The 22459-nt window shown below is 39.3% G+C and overlaps 2 protein-coding genes across 5 annotated transcripts in view; both read left to right on the top strand.

The window, feature by feature from the left end:
• Nucleotides 1-22459, top strand: part of LOC110051481 (fibroblast growth factor 1-like) — a 181346-nt gene that overhangs the window by 123002 nt on the left and 35885 nt on the right. The gene's annotated exons all lie outside the window — the stretch shown is intronic.
• LOC149103669 (von Willebrand factor D and EGF domain-containing protein-like) overlaps nt 1-22459 on the top strand; it is a 126029-nt gene that overhangs the window by 78157 nt on the left and 25413 nt on the right. For 3 of the 4 annotated variants that reach the window (XM_089273954.1, XM_089273953.1, XM_089273952.1), the window contains exons 12-19: nt 4618-4732; nt 5516-5779; nt 11248-11362; nt 11562-11972; nt 12987-13097; nt 13859-13969; nt 18535-18645; nt 19142-19252. In XM_089273954.1, coding sequence (XP_089130080.1) covers nt 4618-4732; nt 5516-5779; nt 11248-11362; nt 11562-11972; nt 12987-13097; nt 13859-13969; nt 18535-18645; nt 19142-19252 — 1349 coding nt within the window. The remainder of the gene's footprint in view (nt 1-4617; nt 4733-5515; nt 5780-11247; nt 11363-11561; nt 11973-12986; nt 13098-13858; nt 13970-18534; nt 18646-19141; nt 19253-22459) is intronic. The other variant, XM_089273955.1, reaches the window with a different exon arrangement.

Below are 22459 nucleotides of genomic sequence, written 5' to 3'. Positions count from 1 at the left end.
TATATCATAAGCTATGTAATTTTATTATGAAAGAAAACCTTCAAAACCAATATCCTTTAAGAAGTTGTCTGTAGTGTTTAAAGGGACTCAGTCACGGTTTGCACATTTTGAAAAGTTTAGCCTAAATTTTTCAAATTCGTCGCTTGCAATCCGTGCCAATCTTCGCCATCTTTGACCATCCTTGTTCCTTTATGGTTTATTATTATCTCTTTGATGTTCTTCTATTTTAGTAAACTATTATTTTCAGGTTTCCTTCCGTTTAAAGGAGATTTTGTACGTGGCTAAAAAAAAAAAACAGACAAAACACCATGACTGAGCTCCCTTAAATAGATTAGCAATTATACACTTCAAAACACTTAATGACAGCTTTCCAATTAGTACCCCCCCCCCCAACCCCCTCCCTTCCACGTCAGAATGTAGGCTGAATTGTAGCTCATAAAATCCTGAACGTATGTTAACCATGGCCGGGCTTCCCGAATTAAGATAGACTCGAGTACGCCGTCTGAATCAGCCTCCGCTCCAATTCACTCCAGAGTGTACCTTATTGACTTAGGTTCGGCACATGAGTAGAGCGGCGTTTGGACCGGGACTTCCTTTGATAACGGTCATGGTCATGGTCATGGTAATGGTAACTTTATTTATACACGGTAAATCCTTCAGCAAGGATTGCAAAATGATAAAAGATCAACTAATTATCTCTAACTAAACTAAGTAACATAAACTACCTACTAAAAGCTGCTTTACATGGATGCCGTGTTAAAACCCATTCACAGCTGTGGTGACGTATGTTAAGTTTAAAATCATGTAAAGATGTTGTTGTACGAGGGTCACTGGATATTCTGTTCCACAACCTGGCTCCGCTGTAAGAGAAACTTGTCTTCAAATAATTGGTGCGGGGCTGCGGAAGAGCCCATTTATTTTCAATGCTCCTTAATCAATATGATGTTCTGTCGTTTCGAAACACAAATCTACAACTCAGACACTTAGGGGTCATCTCATGTAAAGATTTGTACATCATAACAGCAACTGATTCAAATATTTGATATTGAGTTTACCCCAACTCAGTGCCCGGAACAATTCATCGATATTAGAGTCATAATTGGCAAACATTAAAATACGGGCTGCACGATTTTGGAGCTTCCGAAGCTTTCCAGAGAGACCACTGCCACAGTTGCCCCAGACACTACTACAGTAATTAATATATGGTTGAACTAGGCTATCATATACATTAATTAATATATTAAAGGGAATAAGATCTCGTATTCGCTTGATTGCGCCCAATGCAGAAGCAATCTTTTTTGCAAATGTTCTGTATACGATATTCCCAGTTCATATTTTGGTCGATGTGGACACCAAGAGATTTCGCAGATAACACCTGCTTCACTGGGTAGTCATTTATACAGTGGAACCCCGTTAATACGACCACCTTCGGGCCATGGAAAATTGGTCGCATTAACGGGGTGGTCGTATTAAAGGGGTTCTTTAAATAAGAAAATGACTGGCTGAGCTTTTTGGGGGGGGGGGGGCCAGAATAAAGTGGCCGTAATAACGAGGTGGTCATATTAACGGGGTGGTCGTAAGGCGGGGTTCCACTGTACTGAAAGAAGGAATTTCAGGAAATGCTGATAACTTCTCTCTCAACGCAACTAACACGAACTCAGTTTTTGTTAAACTCAAGGTCAGTTTATTGGCTGATAGCCATTTATATACCCTGTTTTAATCATAGTTAACACAGTCATCACTATGTTTTAAATCTGCGCTAGTGACGGTGAGGCTGGTATCATCTGCATGCATTCTAGTTTGTGAAAAATACAGACAATCTGGCAGGTCATTAATATATAATAGAAAAAGTAAAGGTCCTAGAATTGTTCCCTGGGGGACACCAGTAGTAGTAGACATAAAGGAGTTCATTAGATAGGTTTGAGTGCGATTGCTTAAATATGATGCAAACCATTTGTGACAGAAACCGCGTATTCCATAGAATTGCAATTTTGTTAATAGAACATTGTGATCGACGGTGTCGAAATCCTTTTTTTAAATCTAGATAAACAACGGCATTGACGAAACCGCGATCAATATTCATGGCCTAACTCTCTGTAGCTTCGAGTAACCCAGTAACCGTAGTGTCTAGAGAACGAAATTCGGATTGATAACGAGAGAGAATACAGTTTTCAGTAAGATAGTGTTATAACTGGTCTTACACTACCCGTTCAAATATTTTAGCCACGACTGGGATTATTGATATTGGTCGATAGTTTGTGGGATCATTGCGTTTTCCAGAATTTTTATACAATAGGGTAACCCTAGCAGACTTCCACTCATCAGGAAAAAATACCAGCAAACAGGGATTGATTAAATATATAAGTGAGAGACTCTGCAATTAAACCAGGGCACTCCCTTAACAGCTTAGCTGAAGTATTATCTAGTCCTATAGGCTTATGTTAAGATACAAACTCAACTTATGTAAACCGGAAGCGTTTTATGTAGACCGGAAGTAGTTGTAAGCTCAACACCAGGTTGAAGCTATATATTGCACCACATTGAGTTGTTAAACGAGTCAATGTTGTGATGACGAAGTTTTCGTCGTGTACGAATAAAATTTGAGTTCCATTTGCTGTCTCTGATGTTTTAATCCACCGAAGAACATGGCCACGCTTGCAACAGGTTATGGGCCCAGTCGAAGGCTGTTGTTCGATGGTGATGAAGCCAAATATGAACTGTGGGAGGTAAAGTTCCTTGGATATATGAGGCTTCACAAACTCCACGATGTTATCCTGGCGGAAAACGAGCCAGAAGAAGACAATGTGAGCAAGAACATCGATGCTTTTGCTCAACTTATCCAGTGTTTAGATGATCGGAGCCTGTCCTTAGTTATGAGAGATGCCAGGGACGATGGCAGGAAAGCTTTGCAAATACTGAGGAATCATTACATGGGCAAAAGTAAGCCACGTGTTCTTGCCCTGTACACTGAACTTACCTCGCTACAGAAGGGGCACAATGAGTCCATTACGGATTATGTTCTACGCGCCGAGACCGCAGCTGCATTGCTGAAATCCGCCGGAGAGCCAGTCAATGATAGTCTTTTGGTAGCCATGGTGCTGAAAGGTCTTCCCGCGGAATACAAAATTTTTTCAGCCATTGTTTCGCAGCGCGACGAGAAGGGCAACAAGATGAAGTTCTACGAGTTTAAGACCGCACTCAGGAGTTACGAGGAGACGGAGAAATCCTGCACTCCATCATAAACTGATGGAAACAGCGTTATGAACTGTAAACAGAAAACCCCACCGGCAGACAGTTCCATAACATCTTATTCCTGTGGTCAACCTGGACACAAGTCGCCAGCATGTCGTTCCAAAGACAAGAAGAAGAAAGGACACCAATGGTGCAGCCACTGCAAGTCGAAGACGCACAACACAGACGTATGTCGTAAGAAAGACTCTGTTAATACTGTTAGTGATACTCAGTGTGATGAGAAGGATGCTTCATTTGCATTCAAAGTAATTGTGGACAATTTTAATTCCACTAGAGAAAACTCTTTATTAGTTGATACTGGAGCTACTGCTCACATTCTCAATGACAAATCCAAGTTTCTAAAATTTGATGATGAGTTTAAACCTGAGAATCATTACATAAAGTTAGCAGATGGTAATAGAGCTAGTGGTGTTGTGTCTGCTAAAGGCAGAGCACAAGTTATCCTACATAATGTAGAGGGCAATGTTCACAAAGTTTTTCTTGAGTATGCTTTGTACGTACTTAGTTATGAGCAAAACATATTTTCTGTTCAAGCAGCAACTAATAGGGGTAGCGCTGTAAATTTGACACCAAATTCTGCTGGGCTTAATGCACCAGATGGGACCAAATGTGCCATAGAGAATCATGGCAGACTTTATTACCTAACTAACACAATGCCTAGTACAGGAGCACACACTGCTGAGACCTGGCACCAAATTCTAGAGGGTGTAGTAGAAGGGATGAAAATAACAACAAAAGGTAAGCCTGAATGTGACACTTGTGTGCAAGGAAAAATGTCACAGTATCAAAACAGAAAGCCAGATCGTCGTGCAACTGCTCCCCTCCAGTTGGTCCGTAGTGACCTAGCAGGCCCTATTACCTCAGAATCAAAGGAAGGTCACAAGTATGCAATGGTATTTTCTGCTATCTTCTTAGAGATATTTTCAATATGGCACTCCCAGTTTACATTTTGATCGACATAAAATCCAAGGGATTTAGCGGAGGTTACTTGTTCTACTACGTTCTCGTTTATAGTAAGTGAGCGGCACGCCATAAATAACAAATAAATAAATAAATAAATAGATAAATAAATAAATAAATAAATGCATTAAGTTGTTCTCTACACTTCATGGTTGGTACGCTTCACAAGCTGTCGCATTAAAATAGATAAATAAATAAATAAATAAAATAACCAGATTACACAAATGTGCAACGATAATGTAAAGATTACTCAAAGTAGAAAACGTAGCATTTGCCATGTTAAGAACTTTGTAATTGATGCGTGCCATGTGATATTCTTATAGGAAAGCAGTAATGGCTAAGGTAGACGTGACGAAGACGAAAACATTTACAAATACTTTGGGTATGCTATTTATGTGCCAATAGGTTACAGAGTAATGGTTTGTGCGACAGACGTCAACGATCGTGCAGAAAGGTGACTGTGTTGGGAGCTGGCTTTATCAATTCCACAAACATTACCTGCCATGTGAAGGAGTTTAAGGTAAACGAAGCGGAATCTATATGTACCTGTGATTATATAGACTTCTAGCATCGCAATAGTAAGCATCGTTACGAAGAAATAAATAAATAAATAAATAAATTTTAAAAAAGAACAAAACAAAACAATCGAGGTTTGAAAATTAACATGGCTGAATGGAAGGATGACGTCATATGATTATCATGCATTGATTGCGAAAGGTTGCTACTTTTGATCCGCGATCTTTTCAAATTTCGTGATCTTTTACTAAAATAAAGGTGCAAAGCATAGCTCAAAGCAACCGAAATCAGAAAGTGTATCCAAATGAAAGTTGAGCTTTATATTTAAAACATGAAATTCAAAATTTGCAGACCACATAAATTTGGTTAGCTATGGGACCAGTTTGAAAAAAAAAGTACTTAACTAGAGAGGACACATGATTATTTTTTCCGTTTAACCTACAACCTGTCACTTTCTTCATGGCGTGTGCGAAATATTATCCTTATTGTTTATTGCAAGATATGAAATTGCAATTTTTGTTAGTGATATGATCTTTTGGGAGTACTAGTGTAACTTTCTTGGGAACCAATTCTGTGCTATTGAAAAAAAAAAACGGCGTTAAAATAAACTTTCTACCAATCTATCATTCCGTCTGTTCATGTGTCGGCCCCGGGATTGACCCTGCCCCCTTCTTTCTCGTCTCCCTCGCCCCAAGGAGGCATTCTAAAAAAAACAAACAAACAAACAAAAAAACGCAGTATGTTGAAACCATGACTAACACATTCACTGCAATGATTGGTATTTTAGGTACTCAATGGTTCTTGGACACCGAACAACGCAGAAATTCGATTCCCTGGTGTAATGACTGATTTGGTGCTCGTAGACTGCTATTTACCAGAATCACCAGTTACGCAAGGTTATTTCCATGACGTTGATGCAGGAACTCCAGCCGCAGGACTGATGATATCTGTGTCTAACGACGGTGAACACAAAAGTCGTAGCAATCTTACATTTATATCATATGACTCGGCTTGCATGAACTGCAATATTTCTACTGGGTGCTTTCTTAAAGTAAGTACACTTCCGCACACTTCCAGCCCATTTTCTAGCCATGTATATACAGAATATATAGATTGCTTCGTGGAATGCGCGCGCGTTAGGTGTTTACGCACGAGTTATTAACGTATCAGAAAACGAACGAATGAGCGAAGCGAACGAGTGAGTTTTCTGATCCAAAAACGACGAGTGTGTAAATACCGTACAAAGTAATTTCCATGCTGTAACTTGTTTATTTCATACTTACTGAGATTTTCACCTTCAACGAACTTCTTTGCTTTTTTACTAGTGAAAGCACAAGCCCAAACACAATAATTCTTATTTCACTGTGAAAATGACCTTGACGCAGGCATAAGTACAAGCGAAAGCGCAAGCACAAGTATCAAAAATTTTCCTTTTCCTTGTGGTTGCGTTTGCGCTGCAACAACTGAAAACGAGATACCGCTCAGGCATAACACAAGCACAAGGATATTTACCACATGTGGTTATGTTTGGCCACTGAATACACTAGACCCAGATTACCTCGCGCGTAAACAGTTTTCTAAATTACCGGAAACTTCAGGTGATTTTTCTTGTGCTTGTGTTTGCGTCGAATTTCGTTTTCACTGAAGTCATCCCTATTGCTTGCGTTTGTGCTTGCGCTTGTGCTCGCTTCGCTAGTGAAAACCAGGCTATAGTCAAGTTATGCTGTGCAAGCACTTTGTCGCTTCTGTCAAAGCCTAAAGTATAAATAACTTTCGTACAGAATGTTTACCTCGTCAGTTAACGCTTCAGCTGCGTTTGGTTTACTTTCTTTGCTTTGTTTTTTAAGTTGTTTGCTACAAGCGTCCAGACAAATTTCCTTGTTTGGTCAAATTCTTTGTCGTCGATAATGTTTTCACCAAACGGAAGCAATATGGATTACCCCACAGAAAAAGAAATTCGACGCAAACACAAGCACAAGCAAACTAATTCGAACTTTCCAAACTGTTTAGGCACGAGGTGATCTGGATCCATTGTTTTCATTGGCCAAACATAACCACGTGTGGTGAATATCCTTGTGCTTGTGTTATGCCTGAGCGGTATCTCGTTTTCACTTGGTGCACCGCAAACGCAAGCATGAGCGCAAGCACAAGAAAAAGGAAAAAATTTGATCCTTGCGCTTGTGCTTGCGCTTGTACTTATGCCTGCGTCAAGGCCGTTTCCACGGTGAAATAAGAATTATTGTGCTTGCGCTTGTGCTTGTGCGCATGCTTGCGTCGCTAATGAAAACCAGGCTTTAACACTTGAAAAGAGCCCTCGAAGGCTTGATGGTTTGTAATCGTTGCCATCACTTCGTTTGACACTTGTGATAAATTGGCATAGGTACTTATGGAGTTCATCTGATTTGATTTCTTCAACTTTTCTTGTCTCTTCCTACTGTGTGAGGAATTGGCTTAGCATCTAGTCGGGTTTCTGGCCAAGTGTTTTTGTTCCGCTGCTCCTGGATGTAATCTTCGATGGCTTTATCTAAAGCGATAAACTTGTTCGAACTTTCAGCCATTGTCTATGGTCTATAGCTAATTTGCTTGAAAACTAGTGGAAACTTGTGGAAACTCTACAATCTTCTGTGAATGAATATTGAAGAGGCGCCAACAACAATGTAAACGCATTGTGAACTGTCTGATTCATTTTGACATCGGATTTCTGATTGGATGAAACGCTCTTCCCACGTGTCAGAAAGTCGTTTCGCGATTGTGATTGGATAGAGAAATTTCCGTATGAGTTTTTCATGCGATCGATTCTATCCGAAAATCTCAGTAAGTATGAAATAAACTGCTTTTTTTTATTGCAAGTGGCCAGCGTTCCAATATGACTGGAGAACAAAAATCATGCAGTGCTATGCAAATGTATGACAATTGAATTACGCTGAAGTTCGTTCAAAGTTCTCCCGAGAAAGTCGCTTGTACTTTGTTGATCACAGCTTACGGCTCAAATGTTCTCAAGATAAGGGCTCTTCGAAAGAAATTTCGGCCATATCTCGTTGAGTCGAACGGAGACTCGAAAGTTTGCAAACGCAATAATACGAGTAATTTATTTTTAACAAACTGTTAAAAAAAATCTCGTGCGAGTGGACAGGCGAAACTAACCCAAAACGAACCCCGGCCCATCTCCAAAACATCCATCAACTGTGATATTAGGCCGTGTATGTAATAACAAAAAATGCGTCGAATTAAGGGAAGGACCATTAGAAAAATGAAGGGGGTGGGGGAAAAAACAAACCAAAAAAAACATTCATGCAAGGGAGGGTGACTGAAAAAAAGTTAATAAATAGGGCAAAAGTGAAGTGAAGAAAAAAAATTCCTGCATATTGAATTGCATTGTCGGGCTTACAATATGTAGTCGCCTGAAGGGCACCTTGGCAGTCTCTTTATACTGCAGTATAAAATGCTTGGTTCTGGTGTAACCCCCATCTGGCTTTCTCTACAATTAGCACATATCATATTTTGAAAGCCTCGACATATTGGAGTGATTTCACAACTGACATGTATAAATGACGATTGTGGACACGTGCACACCCATTGCGTACCGAACCACTTCCCCTAAGATGGCCGCTAAGATCAAAGTTGGACCTGAACGTCGTAAACAAAGACAATCGCGGACGCGTTAAAACGACTGATGAGTTGTTTCAATCTATTTTAGGTTTTTGACAAAGTAAACAACGCATTATCGTACAAGTCCAATCAATACATAAAATTTATCGGCTGAAAATCGTGGAAAACGCACCAAAAACGCTTCAATTTGGTAAAATTTTCTGGGGAACATACCCCCAGAGCCCCATATTTGTTACTGGACAGCCAATCACAGAATCCTAGCCAAAACCTTGATTCACTGCATGCCAAGAATAAATTTCAACACAAGGGGAATGAAGAAAGAAAACTGATATTTCCTTACCCGATAAAAAATCATGCAGAGGCAGTGGACGTGCAAAACGTTTCCTGCAAGCTGAAGAAGTCCCACCTCCCTCCCCCACACCCATCACGTTTCTAATGGTCCGTCCCTAAGATCAACTAAATGTGTCTAATACTTGGTTATGTTTCCTCCGGAGTATAATTTTGACAGTAAAGCAAACCGACAGTGTGAAGGATAAAAAAGTATTTGTGTGAAGCCTGTTCTAGGCAATCAGATTGTGGCGAGCGTCAAGGTTAAGATTGCGATAGTAAAATACCTCATGTCCCCCACCCCCTCAAAAAAAGAAAATTCGTGCAGAGGACTTAACCCCGAACTGCTCATATTATGTAATCTAAAAACCTAAATTAAAAAAGTAGACTAAACTTGCCGGTTGATTGTCTTGTTAGCTTTCATTCTGCGCCACGATTGTGTGATGCAATGTACTTTCCGTTAATCTCTGTTTTAATAATATGGATGTGACGACGTCGCTTCAATCGTTACTCTATGTGGGTATCACGTTTCATCATTAGGGGTATCGAACGGTCCCATTCGATTTAAAAGTGCTCGCAAAATTTGGCCTTTGCTCGAATTGCTCGCAAAAATTAGATGTGTGCTCGCTTGCTCGTGCTCGCAAAACTTTCAAGTTTGCAACTGCTCGGACATAGCTATGAATGTTTCTGGAAACATGCCGGCTTCGTTTTGCTGACGCGCGTAAGAATTCTTAGCGAAAGGTCAAGGAACCCGCAAAGGTAAAAATTAATCTAGAGACATGAATACATGAGGAATACTACTATTACTATTCGACTTTCAGACTGCTTGTCAGATCTGGCTGCAATTGGTTAGATCCTAGAAGCCTCCAAAAGAAGTTTCCTTGCGTTGGATCTTTTCATTCAATCACGACAGCGGGAAATTAAAATAAGTTTGCAATTCATCGAAACCGAAACGGGAAATGCTTGTTGGACTAAACGCCATGTTGTTTACATTTCCTAAGAATTATATAATCGAAAACCCTTTCATGTCACAACACTTCAAAGTCTGGTAGCTTTTAGCTTCTCAGTTCTCGTGGTGTGTTCACAACGCTGGGTTAAAAAGCTTTAGATCTCGTTGAGCGTCCATCCACAGAAGGACCTGGGTCGGGTCAGTTGGAAAGCCGGTTAACGCTAACCCAGGATTAAAAGTTAACCAAAGTATTAATTTTTCTTGCATAAAAATGTTTTTTTCTGCTCACGTTTTGTGTAGTTTGAGCTTAGTCAAGTTCAAAACTGAAGGACAAACATTATAAACAGAAAACCCCACCGAAAAGTTACGAAACTAAAATCAAAATTCTTGTTAATCCTAGGTTAGCTTAATCGAGTTTTGAACAACCGGACCCTGAAGCTCAGTGACTCACGTGAGTTACGTGACGTAACTTGGCATCAAACAAGGCATAACTGGCTGCAAAGTACTGGGACTGGTTGAACCGCGATTGCGCCTATTGTTATGTTTTGGAGGTGTCAGCCAGATTACTTGGCGCAAAACAACATTTCCTTTTAATACTAAAGAGAGATTCCGACTAGCGAAAAAATTTACAAAGTGCTCGCCGCTCGCACGACAAATTTTATCACTGCTCGTGCTCGCAAAAATAAACGTCCTGCTCGCATGCTCGCAAATGCTGGCAAAGACCATTCGATACCCCTACCATTGTCTGGTTGCTGTCACGCGGTTCTCGTGTTTCACGTGTCGCATTTCACCGTTCGTTATTAATTTACTAACAGTTTGAATGTGAAACACGAGAACCACGTAGCAGTGGACGTGAAAAAAAAAAAAAAATCATGCAAGCTGAAAAAGTCCCCCCCCCCCTCCCCACCCTCATCACTTTTCTAATGGTCCGTCCCTAAATTAAAGGACCCTAGTCAGCCATACTTTTGTTTTGTTTGTTTGTTTGTTTGTCTGTTTGTTTGTTTTTATCATACGAGAGTTTTATTCGAGCATATCAAGACGAAGGAAACACTATGAAATTATTAAAGATAATTAGACATACTTTCAGGAACAAAACCTACAACAAAGCAATAAGATTTCGCTTCACCATGCAATATTGATAATTTCGTTGGCATCGAAAATGGCGGAGGCTGACTAAGCTCCTTTAGAAACAAAAGACAAGACAAAGGCCTTACATGAGTAAATGTCTTAATAGTGACGTTCGAAGATGGTAATGAGCATATATTTTCTTGGTTGACGCGTAAAGCAACAGAAATTGCATTTTTGAAGATATTGTAATGAACAATTGCTCTATGAAGCTTCGTGGATGTAACATCGCTCTTCGCGTGATCAAAACGCGCGAAATGTTAAATAAAACTACATTTAAAACAACAGACTCTAGAGTGATCCCTAGACGTAGACAGACAAGTAGAAAATTAACTAGGATTAAAGAACAACTAATGAGGATATTGATTTGTTGGCAAAGTTAACGTCTACATGGTCAGCGGAGTATTAAAACTGCTTCCAACGAGGCTATTGAATATCGTATACCTCTCTTTTTTTATTTATTCATTGATTTTTTTTTTAATATAATTATTATTATACTGGTATTACAGAATAACGGTTGCATCATCAATCATTACTGCTTCGCTCCAAACGAAGTAGACCCTAACGACTGGTGTTATCAATGTCGTCCGGACATAAGCAAAACCACGTGGACAAAACGACAAGGTTGGTAGAGTCTTCTTACTGGGCGTGTAACTTGGCTGATCTTATATCTTATCGGAGCATTCCTTCGACGTCTTCGATATTTTCACCTTTATATTTTTGGGTTTATGGGTTGCACGTTTGTCACGGATCCTGTGAGTTGTGTAGTACAGGTATTTCGCCCCTTGATCGATAGAAAAAAAAAAACTGTTTGCTCTTCCAGGTAATCTCCCGCCTACATTTCCACCGACGATCAATTATTATGCCACTTTTGAAGAACACTTGGAACTGACCATTGATGTTTTGGACCCAGAAGACATGCCTGTTACCGTTTCGCTAATGAATGGAAGCCCAAGCGATGCTCTTTTGAGGGGTAATATTTTAGAGTGGAACGTCACCAACGATGCCGTGACGCCGTTTTATCTCCAAGCCATGGATGCATGTCAGGCCTATTCTACGAGTAATATCACCGTATCCTTAGTTGTTTGCCAGTGTCAAAATAAGGGAAGGTGTGTGCCTCATCCAAACGAGCCAAGAGGTTCGGGTTACTATCAGTGTGATTGCTTATCTGGATTTACTGGAGAATATTGCGAGAGCAATATTGATGAGTGTCAATCGTATCCATGTTTTAGAGGTAACAAAAACAACAACAAATTTATAATTTAATCAGTTCACTTTTAAGTTGGTCGTCACAGGAAGAGAAATATAATTGGCATTTCAAGTTTGCTGTTGTTTTCGATTCCATGTTGTGGCTGGAATACTTTAATACATGTATAAAGTGTTAGGCTTAATTTCTTTCCATTTTAAGACTTTCTATTTCCACTTGTGGGAACTTTAAATTCGTGATTGACATAACTATCTCATGATATAACGCACACATGAAAACAAGGCCGAGCAGATGCCTTGAGATGAAATTAATGCTATCATATTGCTGAGGGATTCAGTAAATCTTTAGCACAACCAGTGAAAATAACTTTACATCAGCTCACACTTCTTTCTGTGGATTTCTTGCCATTAAAAACCGAAAGCCAAAAACAAGCACACGCACATACTCAAGTAGAGAGAAAAGACAAAAACGAAATGAAGAATTGCGAGCATTGATGACCCTATAAGGGCCAATTTTTGGCTTATGCGCACGCTCCAAAGTAAAACATTGTACATTTTGGTACCTAATCCTGGGGAAAATCTTGTTCCTCGGTAAGAAATCGCTTTTTCAACAAAGTTGAGGCCAATTTAGGGTCTTGGAAGTCAAAAAACCGAGTTAACGGTAAAAAAAAAAAACATGCATTTTTTGAGTAAATTAAGTCGTTAAAGGTTTAAGATAGATCTTAATTAATTTGTGCACTGACGAGGAGCACTGACCTATTCCGCGTTGTTTTATTCAGTCATTTGCACTCAGCTTAATCCACTTTTTTTTTTTTATTTACTTCTTTTTCTAAGAAACGAAACAGTAGTAGTGTTTTGGCGTCATGGGTGAACTATTAACATTGCGGTGATACTATCTAATTAGAGTAAAGCTCGCAATCAAACTACGTAAATTGCTATTAAAATCTGGAGGTAAAACAAGAAGTCTTCACTGGATCGGGCATTTGCGGTTGCAGACTAACGCTGTTTTGTGACCATCGATTACTTTTGTTTTTATCCAAAGGTGATTGCATCGACGAAATTAACAACTTCACCTGCAACTGCTATCCAGGATATGTTGGAAGAAAATGTAATCTCAATTATGATGACTGTAGCTCTTCTCCTTGTATCCATGGTAAGTGAGCTGCGATTACAATGTTCACATGATTCAATTTGCACAAGAGTCCTCCGAGTTCTTTTTTTTTTTTTTTTTTTTCTTTTTGTTTTGTTTTTTTTGTTTTGTTTTGTTTTCTTACAATAAAGCTCTGGTTTTTCTTCTTCCTGAATGGATAAGATAATAAAACGTTTTTGTCAAAAAGAAAAAAAAAAGTAGTTGTAATATGGTTGACTGTTCAACAATATGCTGCGAGAAATTAAAGACAGGTTGAGTTGACATTTTCAATCTGGAAACTGCGTTTTAAATTTACTTCAATGTTTTTTTACAAGTTGCAATTATTGTTTTTAACTTTGAAGTGCGTTTTCTAGTCGACAGAAGAAGGTGAGGATATAGAAACCAATTTTGCACCTGTCTAACAGTATCTTTTTGCTTCTGGCCCGATATATATAGGTACTGTTGTTGTTGTGGTTGTTTTTTGTGCGGAAAAATTGCTTCCAGAACACCTTTTTTCTATCAGTTCTACGTGGCCACATTTCTACGATTGGTTATTTATCTTCTCTCCACTTACAATTAGCTTCAAAATTGCCGCCCATTTCGGCGTTCGTCTCAGAGCTCAATCTCTCAATATTTATTCTTGCCCACATACAATGTATCATCCCTTTAGCACTAACGCCGATACTCCCACCCCACAGATCATCGCTTAGTTATTTTGTAATCCCATGAATTTTTTATCAGATGTATAGTAGAAAAAGTCGCAAAGGTCTTTTCTTTTGCTATAGGCAATTGCACTGACTATGTAGGCGCATATAGATGCACTTGTGAGCCTGGTTACATTGGAGAGAATTGTACCATAGACGCAGATGATTGCCAGCCATCACCTTGCAAAAATGGTGGGTAAAACGGCTTTCTATATTCATTATAGTAAAAATTAACTCACCGCGAATAACAAGGGATCATCCAAAAAATTCAGAAAATGATATAAGCTTATCGTATATCAATAAAAAGAATAGCTCAGTAGCTTTGAAGACATGATTGATCGCAGTTATACCCAAGTTATATACACAGATTAAGTTGTGTGTATAGCTGCGATGATCAATCATGTCTTCATATCTTTCTCTGCTGTTCAAATATATGGCATTTCATATATTCTCTTGCATTCTTCATCACCATCTACGGGCCGGTATATTCCGAGTCCACCTACTGGCCAAGGCCTACCCTGGGACCTAAAGTCGCCTTAAGTCGCCCTTAGACGCCCTAAATCGCCTAAAGTCACGTTAAGTTGCTATCGGTTACGCAATGTTAAAAAGGTTCCAACACACTCAAATTGCCGCTGTAGAAGGTTATTAGACATGTAACTGTCATGGTAGGGTAAACTCCACTCTAACCCTATAGAAGAGGCACGATGGCCCAATGGTTGGTGCAATGGACCCCTACTGGGGATCATTGCATTGTGTTCCTACTGTTGTAGTGCCTCTCCTCACCCAGATGTATAAATGGGTACTGGTTACGGAACAAGGAGGGGGGGGGGGGGGGAGCTGGGAAGCAGGGTGCAGCAATAGGTGTCCTTTTAATTTTTTTTTTTTAACACTCGTTCCCGATGCATTAGAGCCATCTAAAACTCCCCTTAAAGGGCGCTAGTAAGCTACACCTTTGTTTTTGTTTACATCCAAGAGTTTAGCTTTTATGTTTTATTCGGAACATGTCAAAGCAAAGAAAATCACTGTGAAGCCACTAAAGATAAAGGAACATACTTACAGGAACACAACTTAGAGTAAAGCAACAAGACTCTGCCTCACCATGTAATATCAATAATGTCAAAGCAAAGAAAATCACTGTGAAGCCACTAAAGATAAAGGAACATACTTACAGGAACACAACTTAGAGTAAAGCAAGAAGACTCCGCCTCACCATGCAATATCAATAATGTTGATGGCATCGAAAATAGCAGAGGCTGACTAGGGTCCTTTAAGCAGCTGAGGGCCCAGCAATTACTGTATTATGCCTGAAAGCCGTGGCTCCCTTCTACATGAAAAAAATCATTAATTATAACGGTCCTGCACCTGTCTAGCCCCTATGTTAGCAGGAATAATTTCTACGTGTAAACAATACTTAAACAGGAATGACAATCTGATGTATACTCTCTCACAGATGGCTTTTATTTCTACTGAGTTTTAATTTTTTTTTCTTGTATTTCATTGTAAAAGAGTTAATAAAAAAGATGACACCCTGTGTTATCATCAGGAAATATATTAAATACATGTATGGAAAGATATAACAAATGACTATACTGCAATAATTTTATTTAAGCTTATTATTTTTTGTAAGATATTACTGAATCAAATCTTTCGAAGACCTATAGTGTATACCGTAAATCCTCGAATCAGCGCCCGGGGCGCTTATTTCAAATTTAGAAGAAGACGGGGGACGCTTATTCGAGGGGAACGCTTATTCGAGGCAGGGCGCTTATTTAATTTTTCCCAAATCGTGGCCTGACTTGATCATTTTTTTTAATACATCATCTGCTCGTAAACAACAACATAAGCTGTTCATTGGCATAAAAAAGCTGATCCTTAAGTTTAAATTGCGGCACCGTTAGTAATTAACGTGTTCAACGTGTTCACTTAACGTGTTCACAAACTGAAACAATGTACAAATCTAAGCTCTACATGACGAAAACTATACATCGTTTGTTGTCTTATTACTTGCCCACAAAATGGGTGGGGAGGGGAGGGGAGCGCTTATTCGAGTGGGGGGGGAGGGAGCGCTTATTTTAAATTTCGGCCGATAGGAGGGGCGCTTATTGGAAGGGGGCGCTTATTCGAGGGGGGGGGGGAGCGCCAATTCGAGGATTTACGGGTGATTAATAAGCAACAACAGTGATAGGCGTTCCAGATCATCAAGATGAAAACAAAAAAACAGAAAGATATTTCTGGATTAAGGCTTAATTCTTTCTACTCCCTTTTACACTGTGCGGTAAAAAATATGGTCATCCAAAGTCAATTGAACCGAACTGAGTCTATACTTTAAATACTCTACTTACCCAGTGTAAAAGAGTGACAAAAGTGGGCCATTTCTGTTGCAAAAATTATTGTTGCATTTTTTTCCACATTTGACCAACTGTAAACGTTTGAATTTCGTAATTGGACAAACCAACTTGCAGCATAACGTTTATCTATCCTTTTGGTACATTTGATGCAGCCAGGTATTCACATCATCTTACACACTTAACGTAGACTGCGCTATTGTCACTATCGAAAGCTACGGTACAGAAATTTCTTTGTGATCAACTCTCAGTAAACATGGCCGCAACGCCAAAGTTTGGAACACGTGACTTAAGTTACGCGAGCTCACGCGAGTATGATTACTCCGACAGGTGTTTACAAAAAACAAGAAAGAAAACAAATCGCCAAACCAATACTCTCCGAAATTTGAATAGTTATTTATTATCGGGTGATTTGAAATAAATCTACATTCGGGAACACTTAGCAAGAGAACTCGAATTTTCGTGGCTCAGGCCGATGTCTCGTCTCTTTGACGCATGGAAACCAGTTAGCGGCGCAAGGGTTACTGGGAGAATCAAAATGGCGAAGACCAGTGTGTCTGGTATCGATGTATCAATTTCTAGTATTTCATTGTGAAAATGTCGTTCTGGGCATTTGTAATGTGTCAGAAGGAAACTTGTGAAAGCTTGGAAGGTGTATTTCCTGTTGGTCTGATCAACCGTGGTAAAATCCGTGGTAAAAGATTCGATTCACTGTATAAACTGCCAGGGTCATCAAAGTTTTCTGGAGCATGACAAGTAGTTGGTGAAATTTGACAGGAAGTGTTCTTACGAAGGAACTTAGCTTGCGGTACTCATTATGGTACTGGAATATTTTGTCTGACGGAGGCAGGAGAGCAGCAAATCGATTGGGTCCCTGAAAAGGACTGAGCAACCTTGGAATGCCATGCCATTTGCTAAACTCCCATGCCAAAATTGACAGTGGAGATGCCAAAAATATGGCAGATAAGTCTACCAAGATAACCATTTTTATAATTCGGGAAGCACTGTAAAATAAATGCATGTAAATAAGCTAAATTAATTTCAATTGTTGTTTGAATCATTTATGGCAAATATACAAACATTTCAAATTAAATCAAGATATCTTAAATTTAAGATTTTTGACACTGTGAATATACTTTTATTAGTTTTGTTAGATTTTTTTATTGTGATATCTTCACTAATATTTCATTTCTGGATCAATGTTGGAGATAGTGATGGCGGCGTGAAAGGTCAAACTGTCAGGCGATTAGCTCGAGTGCGTAGTCTTCGAGACGCTCTCTTTTTTTTTTCTTTTTTTTTTTTTGGTTTCATTTACCCAAGCTAGATTTGCGTTAAAAACTTAGCTTAAGAGATACTTTCAATCAGAAAAATAGTTTGGGCAGGTAAAGCCATGTACCAGATTGACTTCCTGGTCCACGAAATTGACCTAAATTTTGACGTGACACAACATCATCGAAGCGTATAATTTTAAAAATTTGCTAAAAATTCAGGTTTAAATTTCATGCTGATTTGACAACGTTAAATGACTGCTAAAATATGATATTTTAGCACTATGGGTTAGCTTTTCCAGTCGCGCTTATTATTTTGGCTTGCTAGCGTTCACTAAAAGTGTAATTTTGGGGTCAAGTTTTGCTCTTTTCGGGGCAAAATACGTAAGGCCGTCTCCACAAGAAAATAATAATCCAAACAACCTCCAAGGTACAGTTTTAAAATAAGTTAGTAAAAACCTTCTTCCTGACAAAGTTTCAGAAAATCGAATTTTTCTATCCTGCATAGGTATAGGTGACGTTAGAGAAATCTGCTCTTAAGGTCCCAGAGTAGACCTTGGCCAACTCCCAGTTGGCTTGATAGCTCATTTGGTAGAGCATTGTACCGGAATCGCAGTGATCATGGGTAGTCAGCGCTGACTACGTTTCTAGATATCCCCTTGAGCACTGGGTGAGAAGAACGTCAACAAAAGCTTTGAGATACAAGCAATGGTTTGTTTCTCATATCACATTTGCTAGGCACATTAAATGCACGGTGTTTATAATCAGCTTGGATACGCGTGAATTGATTTGAAACATGGAAATACACAACGAATTTTCCTACTCATTCGTAGTTAGATCATATTCTCTTAATTTGTAGTATGATTGGAATTAAAGCAGTTTTTATTGTCATTGAGGACAACATTACGTGCTCTATATAGCTAAGCAAGAAAATTGAGACAAGGATGTTTAACGATCGTTTACATCTCTGAGGAATCTTTTTTTGAGTTCGAACGCTAATTGACTTCAAACCAGATAATTAGTCACCGGGCACGATCGTGAGTCAGGGTTTCCTCTGCTGGATTACGACTGAGATGATTTTGGTCATTTGTGGCGTCAGTTATGTGACGATTGTTCGATATTAATTTGACGTAATTTTATCCAGGAGCATGTGTCGATCGCCTAAATAACTACACCTGTCAATGCGAGGATGGTTTCACTGGTTACAATTGTGAAGTTGACATTGACGAATGCCTTTCTTCCCCTTGCCTTCACGGTAAGATAGTTGATGTATGCAATAAGTATTGGCAGGCAGAGCAGCTTAATCGCTTGGGCGTTCAATTTTATCTCAGCGGATTGGATTGAAACAAGGACCGATGTCATCTTGTAATGTTCCCGGGAAGAACGCTTTGTTCTCATAGTTCCTCTCTATATATAACGAGGGTAACCCCGCGATCCACTGTACGTCCTACGTAAACGGGAAATAATAGCTAGCTGGTAGTCAAGCGACACCAGTATCAGAAATATTTTCTTAAATATTAGGCCCACAAGCAAAACTACCTTGATAACACACCTTGCACTCATTTGAACCCACAGTTTCATGTATTTCCACCGGATGCCCAATATTTAAAAACTAGATGGTCTTTCAAAATTCTTCTGGGACCATACATATTGCCTTTCCTGCTTAATATCACAAGTTGACAAGTATCAAATTAAAGTTAAGCGCTACGTTTCAAATAAATAATGTTCACAACTTTCTGCCATTTCCTCAGGGACATGTCTCGATGGAATAAATAGCTTCACCTGCACCTGCAAAACTGGTTTTACGGGAATTAGATGTGAAGATAACATAGATGACTGCCTGGTATTTCCATGTGGTAATGGTAGGTAGAAACAATCACTTAACCTCGGACGTACAAAAAGGGACCCCCCCTCTCCCCCTACAAGGTTTGTTTATATTTTTGAAAAGACCATTTACTCTAAGAGGCTGAAACTTTCATTAGCTGTTCATTCATTTTCCGCAAAAGTTTTGAGATGTCAATTGTGCGTCTATCATTTTTGACATTGCCATGTAGGTTTGGCCAAAAATCAACTTTTTTGAAATAATTCTGTAGTTTTTCCAGTTTTTTTCATCAACTTGCAGAGATTCACGAATTTGTACATTTCATCGGCATTCTGGCTTGATTTTGTATTGATTTCCGTTATTTAGTGAAATACAAGATGGCGAGTCAAATGACGTCATAAACAACAATAATAGTATCAACTTGTAGACCAAACTCGGGGCTATCTAGTCAATGTAAATTTATTTCGCTGTGCCTTTACAAAACGAAGACCCCAGGGGGTTCCATCAACCAACTCCCCCCCCCCTCTTTGTACCATGTTGGGGGTATGAGTTAGCTTGTACGTCCAAGGGTTAGTATACCTTCTGTTTTCGCAATACATTTCTTGTTGCATTTCTGAGTCGTATGATCGTATGATACATAAGGTGTATTAGGGACTCAAACATCCAACTACGCGGATGTATTAAAAAAACGCCATAGCTGCGTAGAAACTTTGCCGAACATGTTGACGTTGCCATGGTCATAAGGGGGACAAATAAAGCCCCGGCCAAACGATCGCAACATTTCAACGCAACATATTGCAATATGGCTGGGCGCAACATATTGCGTGCGTTTGGCAACCCTGTTGTGACGTGTTGGTTGTTGTTGGCTTAAGTTTGAAAATGGTCAAATTTTTCATGCAACATTTGTGGATGTTGCATGTTGTTGTACTCGTTTGACAAGGTTCGTGCAACAATGTTGGACAGGGCATGCGAACTAGTTCGATTTTCAGCACCCTATATATCGCAACACGTCGCAACAGTTTGGCCAAACGCCCGGAACATGTTGCGCCTAACACTGTTGCAATAATTAAGCTAGCCCAAGATAAGTGAGAATTTTGATTTGAGTTTTGTGACTTTGCAGTGAGGTTTTCTGTTTATATTCTTTGGTGTTCTGTTTTGACTGATTGGTTCACTGTATCTCGGTTGCCAGCCATTATACCTGATATACGCTGGTAAAAGATACAGAGATATACGCTGTAAACGAAGACTGCATGGCTTGGCATTAGCTGTAGTATGGCCGCCATGTTGCGCGACGTCGTCGTCGTGGCCGTTGAATTGGGCGGACTCGCCTGAGATCCATGCCGCTAGTTATGTTGACCATAAGAAAGAAGTTGCATGGGCTTCTATTTCTATGCATGCATGTGATTCTGGTCCAATAGTTATGATGCTGCGCTTGGAGGCCCTTCGGGCCGCCGGAGCCTCGCTATAAACTTACTTAGTTACAGGCCCCCGTCATGATCCATTGCGACAATGATGCAAAAACAAAACCAGCGATCGGAATTTATCGCCTGTTGCCCTTAGCACAGCTTTGGAATAACATAAAGGTTTCCACAAGCTAATCTACTGTACTAGCACAGATAAAATGTAGTCCCAATTTGTCATCCTAAATGGACTCATCTATACGTAACTTAGCGACTAGAAAACGTTTTAAAAAAGCACTGTTCCAGCATTATTTTGCTCAGTATTAATTAATTCATACCTCTTCCTCTCCTATGTTAATTAACTTTTTTACCCTAATTATTATTGTCAATTAAACAAGGGCATCTAATTAGCTTGCTATATTTTTGCCCTTTTCCATTTCTCCTCTTACTTGTTTACTTTATATTTATCTTTGTAATTTTAGAATGGAATAAATAAATAAAATTAAAAAAAATTAAAAATGAAATTCGACCTTAAGACACATGTATGTACAGTCCCCAAGCCATTATTGTTGTAACGTAAGCAATTCTGCTACTTAGTGCCTATGAATTAAAAAATAATTGCTGCTTATTTGAAATGCTTTTCAAAGTAAAGAGGAATGACGTTTTCCTTTTTGGAATATCTTTCTTCGTTTTAGAGACATTAAGGTTTTTGTATTATGCAAATGGCGAAAGTGATGACGTCATAGGTGGTTCCACTAACACAGCACAACACTCAATCGAAAATAACTCTAAAAATATTAAGGCAGTGTTCTGTAAACTTGACACCAGAAATGTACATCACAAAAGAAATAAAGAGCAAGACCCTCTGTCCCACTTTAAAAGGCTACAAATGAGGATATTTGGTTTTTCATAGTGAGAGACTGGAATCAAGAGTTTTGCCATGGCACCAACATAGTAGGTGTCATTCTGTTTTTTTTGAGATGTACATTGCTGGTGCCAAGTGTGAAGAACACTGCTTTAATATTTCTAAAGTTATTCCAAATATTCCAAAAAGGAAAACGTCATTCTTTTTTACTTTGAAAAGCCTTTCATGTAAGCAGCAATTATTTTTTTACTTCATAGGCACTTTAAGCACATTGCATGCAATTAGAACTCTTCAAATGCCCTAAGCCGGTTCCTGGCTGGTCCGGCTGACCGCTATGACGCCACAGAAACCAGACAATATGCCTGGGTTATCGCCACCAGCTCCTACACCACCAGAGGTGTTAAAACAGCTTCTCAAAGACTCACTTTATCGCAAACACTACGTGAAGCTGTTACTTAACCAATTGGAACAACCGTACCGACTTTTTAAGACAGGCAATATAATTGTACAATGTAAATTAATAAATCTGTTTACAGTCCTACTCTGACATGTATTCTTTACTTATTCTGTCATCAGTGAGTTGTTTACGTGCCATAAATTCAAGTTGCACTGTACCATTTAGAGCTAAAGACGACAGAAGATCTGTCGGAGTATTTCTTTTAAAACCAAAACTGATGTCGTTTTTCATAAACATAGAATTTGCCTGCTGCTGTCTAAACAATTAGAGGTCTAAAATTTGGAGGCAAGATCCTCAAGCATGCATCGCAATTCGTTGTCCGGCTACTCTACCGCGCCTTTTTGTAGCTTTAGAAGGTATCAATAATGTATTAATCTTCGTTGATGACACTGTCGTTGTAGCGTGACGCCCTGCAGAATCTAAAGGGCTAAAAAAATCAGTAGCGCTGCGCTGACATGAAGAATAGCTAAAAAAACGTGATTCGTCGCATTGGTTTCAATGTATATTCACCCCGCCGGCATACTC

This window comes from Orbicella faveolata, unplaced genomic scaffold, assembly GCF_042242905.1.
Source record: "Orbicella faveolata isolate gen_17 unplaced genomic scaffold, um_ofav_v1 contig_35, whole genome shotgun sequence".
Lineage (NCBI taxonomy): Eukaryota > Metazoa > Cnidaria > Anthozoa > Scleractinia > Merulinidae > Orbicella > Orbicella faveolata.
Note: the sequence above shows the minus strand (reverse complement) of the source record. Positions and strands in the feature narration are given on the sequence as shown.